This window comes from Galeopterus variegatus, unplaced genomic scaffold (assembly GCF_000696425.1).
Source record: "Galeopterus variegatus unplaced genomic scaffold, G_variegatus-3.0.2 Scaffold4825, whole genome shotgun sequence".
In the NCBI taxonomy this organism is placed as follows: Eukaryota; Metazoa; Chordata; class Mammalia; order Dermoptera; family Cynocephalidae; genus Galeopterus; species Galeopterus variegatus.
Genome location: NW_007730936.1, coordinates 75,517 through 86,393, shown reverse-complemented (window position 1 = coordinate 86,393; position 10,877 = coordinate 75,517). Strand labels below are relative to the sequence as shown.

The 10,877-nt window shown below is 38.9% G+C and overlaps 1 protein-coding gene across 1 annotated transcript in view; it reads left to right on the top strand.

The window, feature by feature from the left end:
- Nucleotides 1-6: 6 nt before the first annotated feature.
- The window catches only part of KDELC2 (KDEL (Lys-Asp-Glu-Leu) containing 2), a 20,447-nt gene continuing 9,576 nt past the window's right edge, over nt 7-10,877 (top strand). Inside the window, exons 1-2 of the mRNA XM_008588437.1 lie at nt 7-88; nt 8,758-8,955. Coding sequence (XP_008586659.1) covers nt 8,871-8,955 — 85 coding nt within the window. The 5' untranslated portion in view covers nt 7-88; nt 8,758-8,870. The remainder of the gene's footprint in view (nt 89-8,757; nt 8,956-10,877) is intronic.

The window sequence follows — 10,877 nt, the reverse complement described above, 5'->3', positions numbered from 1 at the left end:
CTGCAGGCGGCCGTCGTCCTGCCCGTCCGCTATTTCTACGTGCAGGCGGTCGACTCGGAGGGCCAGAACCTGACTCGCTCGCCCCCAGGTACCGTCCCGCCGCGGGCCTCCCTTGCCTCGCTGCGCGCTCCCCGTCCGTCGCCGCCGCGCGTCCACGCCGCGACAGCCCCGCCCCGGAGTCTGCCCGGGGCCTGCGGGGCGTCCTTTCCCCCGGCGTAAGTCGCCCTTTCTCCGGTGAGGTCAGCTCCTCTTCCTTTGTCCTCGCCAGATACAAAGCGGGAAGGAGTCTCCCCAAAAGCTGGTTGAATGGATGAACGAACTCCGAGGGTTCTTGCACATTTACTGTGCAGGGACTGCTGTTCCGAGTGGATGGCGCCCAGGGCGTTATTGTTGCAGGGAACCCTAAGCATTTTTAATTGTTGAGCTTTTCCCTTTTGAGAAACTGTTTTATAAACTATGCTCCACTGCAAACTCAGGCCCCTGCCATTTACCCGGCTTGCTTCTTGGACCCACCCTCTATGAGATAACAGCAGTCTCACACCCTCCCCCAGGGGCCAGAGGCAAATTAGGCTCCTAAAGTGACCAACAGACTGTGTCCCATAACCAGCCAATCTAAATTAGCAGGACAGCATCCCTCATTTACATAAGAGGACCTGAATGGGAACCTGGGAGGGAAACGGGCAAGAATTTAGGTTATATAAGGGGGTCTTTTCTTTTGTTCTGGGAGACACTGGGTTAGGAGTTTCTGCTCTTCAGTGCTCCCCTTGCTTGCAAGCAAAAAGAGGCTCTATAACGCTGAACAAAGAGCTGCAACACTAAAATAAAGAGCTATAAAACTACAACACTAACGTCGGTCTTGGATTCCTCTGTGCCTTCGCCCCACAATATTATAATGAATGTGGTGTGAGTCACAGAGTTGGAGGATGGTCCCTCCGCCTCTTAGTTGTCTGAACTGTTACAACATGCAGGGAGTGCCTGCACGTGATGAGTCATCAAGCCCACCTCAGATTACATGCTTTAGGCCTGATGGCTTTGAAACAACGAACTCCTACACAGAGGAAATGTCAGAGCAGTAGACAGAAAGGAGGCAGTTTTGCACCCTTGGTTTTGTTTTCTTCTTAGTTTTGAGTTCTTGAAAGCAGATTACAGGAATTAGTGAAACAATAGAAATCATTCGGTTTTCCCTCCACTGAGGGTGGATCTTGTCCTGAATCCCTTTCTGCCTGGTCCCCCTCCCACGATCTACTTCACATCTTAACTTTGCAGCTTCTTACAACTTGTCCTGCTGGTTTCAAGTGTTGCCAGTCAGGATTGGCCAACTGGCACCCTATTAACAAAGAGGCAATCAAAACCAGTGTCTCTTCCTCTGCCAGTCCAGCTGGGAACTTCACTTAGCTGCCAGAAGTGAGCCCCAGCTTGTGGATGGGGAGTTAGGGACAAATTAGGCAAAGCAGAAAATTTAGGAGCCAAACATAATTCACTTTTAAAGATTTTTAAAATTTTTATTTATTCAAGCAATAATCATTTGCTGTCTACTTACTATGTGTTTGGTAATGCTGCTGGGTAAATAAGGATGAAAAGACAATGACTGGCCATCAAGGAATTTACAGTCTATTGGGAAAACAAGCATGCAGATAACAGATAACTGTGCAAGATAATTGTTACAATGAAGGTATGTGCAGAGTGCAACGGAAACATTGAAGAACTACCAAGTTGGCCTGAAAAAGTCTGGGAACATTTCAGGAGCACACAGTTGAAGGATGGGTGGGGGGGGCCAGGGGGAGGGGGCGGACACGCAGGTGGATGCACCCGCATGTGCAAAAGCACAGAGGCATAGAGAGCGTGGTGTTCAGGACAATAAGTACTTCAATGATGCTGAGCAGGAAAGGCTAGTCAGATCACAGCCCCAAATCTTCAAGGGCCTTGAATGCCAAGCAAAGTCTTTTTAGAACTAGGTAAAGGAGAGCCATTGGAGAATTTAGAGCTGAGAGTGACATGGTGCTTGTGCTCTACATTTGCTTCAGAACACCACTCCTAAAGTTGTCCTTGAATATCACTTTGATAGCATTAGATCAAATTAGGCCTAATTAGACCCTAAATCCTCAAAAAACTGGTTTCGTATGCTTTTTATGCACTAGGGTAGAATAATTACAGCAGGGACTCATGAGTCTATATCAGGGTTTGGCATACTTTTTCTTTAAAGGGCCAGATAGCAAATAATTTAGGCTTTGCATGTCATACAGTCTGTCAGATTTACTCACTTCTGCCTACAGTCTTAGACAGTGTGTAAACAAATGGGCTGTCTGGGCTCTAGTGAAACTCTGGCCGCTGAAATTTGAATTTCATATAATTTTTCATGTCACAAAATATTCTTCTTTTGTTTTTTTTTCCAACCATTTTAAAATGTAAAAAAACATTCTTTAGCTCACAGGCCTTACAAAAATAAGCAATGAGCTGGATTAGCCATAGTTTGCCAACCCCGATATACATATTAAAGACCCTCGTCAAAATCCAAGTGATACATGACTTAAAGTTATGTATACACACACATCAACCAGAAACAGTTTACACTCAGTGTCTATTAAATATCTTAACAGAAAAGGGATTGCATCTATGTTTCTACATGGCTTACCCTTGCAAACGACTTTTTTTTTTTTGGTCTTACAGAGACTTTCCATTGTCCTAAGGTTCAGAAGAAAAGATTCTTAAATCTAAATTGAAGATTCGTGAGGCGTGTATTTTCTGCTTTATTTTTTAAAATTAATTTTGTAATGTTAAAATAAAGAGGGACTTTAATAAGAAAAGAAGATGGAAAACTAAGAAAAAGTTATACGTGAAAAAAGAAAATTACATGATTTGAAATGAAATAATGTTAATTTAACTATTAACAAAAATAACACAAGCCCAAATAAAATTCAATTTTTTATATAAAGATATTGGCAGAGTTTTTTTTTTTTTTATATAAAGATGACCGGAAGGGGATCTTAACCCTTGACTTGGTGTTGTCAGCACTACGCTCACCCAGTGAGCCAACCGGCCATCCCTATGTGGGATCCGAACCCTTGGCCTTGGTGTTATCAGCACCGCACTCTCCCGAGTGAGCCACAGGGCCGGCCCAGAGATTTTTTTTTTTTAGTGGAAATATTCTAAGCTGTTAAGGGAGCAATGGGACACTCTGATAGTCACTTTCCTTCCCTACTGATGGGAGCACAAATTGGTAAATTGTTTCTGGAAAGTAATTTTCCAAACTATCAAGAGTCTTGAACTTTACAAAACTTATACACATATATGTTTGTGTGTGTATATATATATAAAGAGTTTCAACATTTTAATTTTTAAGAAGATATTATGTACGAAAAAAAATCATGCCCTTTTATCTGAGTTCTAGGTATCTGTCCTGAGAAAATAATCTGTGTGGTCAGAGATTTATATGCAAGGATATTCTTGCAGTATTATAATTACTTGTCACAGCAAGTCCACATAGCCAACTATTATGTAATTGATAAATAAAGTATGATACATTCAGTATGATAGACTATTTGATAGCCATTAAAAGTAACATTTTAGATTCCACGTATATAAGGTATCTAAAGTAGTCAAATTTATAGAAACAAAGTAGAATGATGGTAGGCAGGGGAAAGGGTAAATAGGAAGATGTTAAATATGTTACCAAATTAGGCTCTTGGGTCCCAAAGTCATAGAAATTAACAAAGCACCCAGCAGTAGAGCAAGCAGTGCTTAAGGGGGGTAGCTACAGGAAAGCTCCCCTTAGAGGAGCTGTTTAGGGTTCTTTATAGGAAATGGGGTCAAGGAGCAGGCCAGTGTCATCATTCTGCACTTCTGGAGGTGGTCCATTCTGTTCTTCCTGATTGCATCGTGGGTGCACGCTCAGTTAGAGCTTTGGTCCTTGTGCTGCTCAGTAGGTCCAAGATGGTGGTGGTGTTCAATATCGTCATCCCAGGAGGGTCATTGTAGCGGTCACCCTGAAGCTTTGTGCACATGCGGGAACTCCTAAAGGGGTCGTAAGGTTAATCTGTAATTTAATTTTTACAGTTACAGGAAACAAGCCTTGGGGAGTGGTTTTGGAACTCAGTGAATTGAATATCTGTTCTCTTATCTCAGTTTATTTTATCAGGGTAGTTACACCCAACCAGTCATGCCCAACAGGTCTCTTTCAATTACTTTGATCAGGGCCATGGGGTAATCGTGTCCACTGGGGTGTCATGATAGAGGAGTGGAAAAGTAACAAAATGTCCTCTGCAGGGAAAATGGAGTCAGTTTGGTTCACAGGCCTAGCCCTGTCCTGTCTCAAATGGACGTAGAATTTCAGCTTAGTAAGATGAAAAAGGTCTGGTGATTTATTGCACAACAATGTGAAAACGTTACTTGAATCTAAAATGTTACTTGAAAATACTTGACTCTACTGAACTGTACACTTAAAAATGGTTAAGATGGTGAATTTTATGTGTTTTTTAAATCACAATTTAAAATGTCTTAAAATTTTTTAAAGATTATTTAATATGAGTAAAGATTATTTAATAATGCTTATACAAGGTTAAGGGCAGAACAGAACAGAAATTACATAGTTTCATTCCAATTTTGAAAAAAATAAATGAACCTGTACCTATGCTTATCAGTGGTTACAGCAAGAGAGTAAGGGTTTTTTTCTTTTTCATACTATTTTTCTTAAAAAAAATTTCCCCTAAAATGATCATAATATTTTTATAATCAGGAAAAAAGTCTTTCACCACGTCACCAAAAACTTAAGACAATCTTACTGTCATTCCTTTGGATTCTCTTTGTTTCTTTCAGGCCACTTGATTTCTAGCTTCCAATTAAAAAGCTGTCTTATAGTTCTGAAAAGCTCACCTAATCAGTTTTTTACATTTTCTGCTACTGTCATACACTTGCAAATCCTGAAATCTTTCCTTCTCCCAGAACTAATTGAAAAAGAGGAAAAATTTTTCCAAGCTGTAGTCTACTGTACACACTTATGAAGATTTCCTTATTATCACTCCTATTTAACAGTGTAACATTTATCTGAATACTATTATTATGCTGCATATATCCAAATATCTAGAAAACATATTGTGAACTTCAGTATCTAAAGCAGGCAATCTCAAACTGGAGTCCACAGACAGAAATTAGGGGGTCTGTGAGCTTGGATGGGGAAAAAAATCCTGTATCTTTATTTTCACTAACCTCTGACCTAAATTAAGCATTTCTTTCCATTATGAATGTAGGCAGAACCTGTTGATACTGTTATATTCCAAGCATCTAGCACAATGCCTGGCAGTGATTCCAACTAAATATTGTAGATGAATAGAAAGAAGGGGTTGAGGTGTAGGGATGGCTGAAATATGCCAAGGTGGAAGGATGTAATTATATTCTACTCAGTCCTCAACATTCATCAGCAATGGTATCTTCATAAAATAATCTTACCTCCTAGTTGTGTAGTACTTTAGTGTTTTAAACTATGCCCTATTTAATTTGTCCTGAAAAATAGTCTGGTGAGGTAAAGAGGATAGATTTTTTTTTCACTTTACACATAGGAAACTGGCCTCAATGAAGCTAAAAGGTCTTGCCCATGGGCCCTACAACTAAGTGTCAGAGCCAAGACCAGAACAACCATTTGAATTCCTACTTTGATACTCTTTCCCTTTTATCAAATCACCCTAATATCAGTTTTCCATAAGATCCTGGAGAGTGTGCATGGCCAGCTGGCAGCCAGACATTTTTGGAGGATTTGCCTTTATCCTCAGGGCACATAACACCTTCGCCTCCCAGGACTCTGTTTGGCCACGTGGGGTCAACAATTTATTGTAGCTGCAGAAAGACTTAATAAACTTCCTAAACAACAGGAGATGACACCATTGTACCACAAGTGCCAGCAATATTTCTCCAATTTTGAATTCTGTGAAGCTGTGTTCAAATATTGGCTCTGCTACTGGTTTTGTATGTGACCTTGGGCAAGTCACTTAACTTCTTGGAGCTTTGGTTTCTTGATCTGTAAAATGAGGGTGACAAATACCTACCTCAAAGTTCTTGTAGGAAATAAATGAGAAAATACATACAAAATCTGAAGCTCAGGAGCTGGCACATAATAAGTGCTAAGTACATGAATGTCTAAAAATGCTTTTGATTTCTTTCCATATCAAAAGTGATCAAGATCTCTAACTCTAATGATGTTGAGACTGATATGGACAACCTCCTTTTGTCCACACAGTCACTGCATTCTCATTCAGTTAGCTATTTCTCTTAAAGAAGTTTGAATTTGTACAGTAGAAAGCTCAAGCCAAGCTTCAATTCTGTTCTATTATATTAGACCCAGGGTAAATGAGAACTCACATTCCTCCCATTTGAAGCAATTTGAAATTTCACTTTTCTCATTTTCTCTTTTATGAGATTAGAATTGCTTATTTCTGTTTCAACTCTGATCAATATTATTTTGCATTGATGCTAATATTAATTTCATGCCAACAATGACACAGGCATGAAAGATTACTATAAAAATAACGGAACATTTAAAATATGTATTTCCAATTTCTATATTATAGTTTGATACATTTTGAAACATAACTTTTAAATGCTGTTTCAGAGACAAAAATGTTATAATTGGAAGAGACCATAGTGATCTAGTCCAATATTTGCAGTTTACAAATAATGAAGCATTTTGGAGCTAGTTTTCTTCTGTAAGTCCAGCTCTTTCCAAAAAATCACATCGTCAATAATATGGTTGCATTATGGCTGTTTTGTTTGTTTAAAATAAACGTATGGAGAACAGGAGTGTTTGATCAGCAGACAAGAAAACCTTTTTGTACATTTCCAATTTGGGAAGAGAGCTATGGAAAGTGCTTTCTTTTTTATTATTATTTTTTTTCCTTTTTGTCTTTTTTCGTGTCCGGCAACGGATTGCAACCCTCAGTGTCGCGCCCGTACCGGACCGGGACCGGCAACGGGATCGCAACCCTCGGTGTTGTGCCCACACCTCGCTCAGCCAGTGAGTGGGAACCGGTCTGTATGTGGGATCCAAACCCTCGGCGGGAGCGCCACCGCACTCCCGAGCGGCGCACTGTAGCAGTGCGCCACCGGGCCGGCCCTATGGAAAGTGCTTTCTAATTCCCAGACTTTCTCTCCTGATTTTCAATTTGCTGTGCCACATGGCCTTTCTGAAACCAAGTAGAAAATAAGGCAGAGATTTATGTGTTTCATTTATGCATCTCAGGTAATTGGCCAACATTTTTAATAATTTCATGTTAAATTGTTACCTTTTTAAATAACATCCACTCCGTTTATTATAGTTCATTTATTTTAGCAGATTTCTTTCATAATTTTATTACACTTATTTCAAGGATCCTAAAATGTGTTTGCTACTTATTTAATAGCAATGTGTCAGATATCATATTACAGTTACTAAATAGAAGAGACTGAGAAACATTTCTCCTGACACAGCAGAAAAAATAAAACCCTTGAAGATCAAAAGAAAGTAGAATCTCACAGTCACTAGATATAGAAACTAATAATAGGAGAAACAAATTTTTTCAGTAACTTCAAAAAACATATATTAACTAAGCTTTATTTCTTTTTTTCTTTTTTTAAAAGATGACCGGTAAGGGGATCTTAACCCTTGACTTGGTGTTCTCAGCACCATGCTCACCCAGTAAGCAAACCGGCCATCCCTACATGGGATCCGAACCCGTGGCCTTGGTGTTATCAGCACCGCGCTCTCCCGAGTGAGCCACAGGCCAGCCCCTAAATGAGCTTTATTTCCTAATATGATAGATGTGAGATGAAAGATAACTTTGGTCACAACTTACTGTTTACTAGGGTTGTGGATTTTAGAGGATTCACCACTTTTTAAACATCTCCCTCTGATATGGTGATCTGAATGATATATCCACTGTACTCTCTGAAAAAAAGAGGTTCCAAAATTTATTCCTGGGCCACAGTAACATTAATCACAACAGTATTGTTTCAAAGCCTAAATAAGTCAGCTGATAGAAAAAGGCAAGTTTGTTAAGTAGGTATTATTTACCGTAGAACAGAAAACCCATATAATTTTGGAGTTGGAAGGGATCATCATAGTATAAATATTTCATTTCAAACTGTGGATATAGAGAAGTAAACTCTAGTATTTATAAAGATGCATGTGTGTGTTCGTGTGTGTGTATTTGTGCAAACTGGTAATTAGCTATTATTGCTCTCTACCTAAGAAAATGTGCTTAGAAGTATTGCTTGAAATTTGGGTTTAAAAAAAGGGGAAATTTTTCAGAAATAAGGGTTGTTAGATATTGAAATGGTATACAAAGAAAGTTTGTGAGTATTTTTCAAGAAGAAAGTTGGATTACTGTAGAGGTCTGTCCTTCTTAGAGTTCATGGATTTTTAACTACCTGGGCTTCAATCCTACACAAAGGAAAAAAGATCACATGGCAAAAAGTTAATTTCTTCTTTGATTTTTAAAAATGAATTGATTTTGTTCACTCAGTACATCTTTATCGAATGTACTGGCTAACCACCAAAAAAAAAAAAAACAAAACAAATAAACGAATTAAATGTTGAGTTTGAGTCTGATCCTTAGTTTCAGCACATAAACCAGACATAGTTCCCGGCCTCAAAGATCATCCAAGCTGAAATGATTTTGTTTACTATTGATGCTACAGTAATAAGTAACTTATATATGGATATACCTATCCAATAATTGTTAAGGCATAATAATCATAAAGTGATAGAGTTGTTTATATTTCTTTTTCTTTCAGGTCAAACACTATTTAAAGTAGCAGTCAAATCTCTTTCACCTAAAGAGTTAGTCCGGATTCATGTTCCTGAACCTTTGGACAGGAATGATGGAACTTTTTTGGTGAGATATAGGATGTATGAAACTGTCAGTGAAGGGCTGAAGATAGACATCCTTTATGGTGATGAACATGTGGCTCAGTCTCCCTATATTTTGAAAGGTAAGTGATTATTATATAATCCAGAGCCAGCCTTATGTGTAGGTCCCCTGCCTTTCAGAATGGATTATGATGACCTCGAAGTCATGTGTAACAGTGAACATTGTATATATAACTCCTGAAGCTCAATTTAACTTGAAACTTTAGGGGAAAGAAAATTAAGTAATTTATAGAGTTTTAAATGATAAGAAAAAAATTTTGTATATTTACCCACATAGTTACCATTTCTGGTACTCTTCATTCCTTTCTGTAGATCCATATTTCCATCTAGTACCATTTGCCTTCTGCTTGAAGGATTTCCTACTAACATTTCTTTTAGTGTGAGAATACTGGTAATGAATTCATCCAGCTTTGGAATGTCTGAAAAAGTCTTCATTCTGCCTTCATTTTTAAAAGACATTTTTGCTGGTTATAGAATGATAATTTGATGGATTTGTTTGTTTTTAGTACTTCAAAGATGCTGCTACTTTATCTTCTCACTTGCATTGGTTCCAACAATAACTCTACCATCATCTTTGTTTCTCCACACTGCTTTTAAGCTTTCTCTTTAGTTGCTTTGAGTAGTTTGATTATTCTGTGCCTTAGTGTAGTTTTTTTCATGTTTCTTGTACTTGGGATTTGTGGATCTTCTTGGATCCTTGGGCTTATACTTTTTATCATATTTAGAAAATTTTGGTCATTATTTCTTCAAATATTTTTTCTGTTCTACTCCAGCTGCCTTTCACAGATTCTAATTACTCATATATTAAGCTTGAAATTATGGCTTATTGATACTATTCATTTTTTAAATTCTCTTTTTCTTTCTGTTTCATTTTGTATAGTTTCTATTGCTATGTCTTTAAGTTCTGCAATGTCCAGTTTGTCATTAATCCCATACAGTATATTTTTCATCTTCATTTCTTGATGCTTTTTCATCTTCTAGAGATTTTTTCTGGGATGCAATTGTGTTACTTGGAAATAGTTTCATCCTTTCAAGTTTTGCTTTTACAATTTGTTAGGTAGGACTACTACTGCTTAGTCTAGGGCTAATTATTTCCCACTGCTAAGGCAACACCCTTCTGCATATTCTGTCCAAGCCCCATGAATTAGGAGGCTTTCCAGTCTGGCTGGTACAAACAGGCACTATTCCCAGCTCTCTGTGAGTGGTAGGTACTGTTCCCTCATCACTTTAGATGGTTTTCCTCTGACTTGGATGGCTTCCTCACACATATGCACTGATCATGTGCTCTGCTAAAATACTTGAAGGGGACCTTGTGCAGATCTCTGGAGTTCTTTCTGTGCAATTCTCTCCTTTCAGATATTCTGTCCTACAGATTCTAGGTTCCTTGGTCCCCCTGGACTCTCAGCTCTATCTCTTCAACTCAGTGAGACTGCCAGCTTCTGTGTACATTCCTTCTCCCTACACTACAACCTGGAAACTCCCTTCAGAAGTAAGCTGTAGGAATTACAGGGCTCATCTTATTTGTTTCCCATCTCTCAGACTCACTGTCCTTCATTGCCTCATGTCCAGTGTCTTAAACACTGTTGTTTTATATATTTTGTCTGGGTTTTTTTGGCTGTTTCAGGTGGTAGGGTAAGTCAGTCCCTGTAATTCATCTTGGCCTGATGTAGCAATCCTCAAGAAAATTAAATAATTTAAGAAATCATTTTTAGGGCCGGGCCCGGTGGCGCACTGATATAGTGCGCCACTTGGGAAGTGCGGCGGCGCTCCCGCCGAGGGTTTGGATCCCACATACAGACCGGTTCCCGCTCACTGGCTGAGCGAGGCACGGGAGCAACACCGAGGCTTGCGATCCCGTTGCCGGTCCCCGGTCCGGTACGGGGGCAACACTGAGGGTTGCGATCCGTTGCCGGACATGGAAAAAAGACAAAAAAAAAAAAAAAAAAAAAAAAAAAATTTTTTTTTTTTTTTTTTTTTTTTTTTT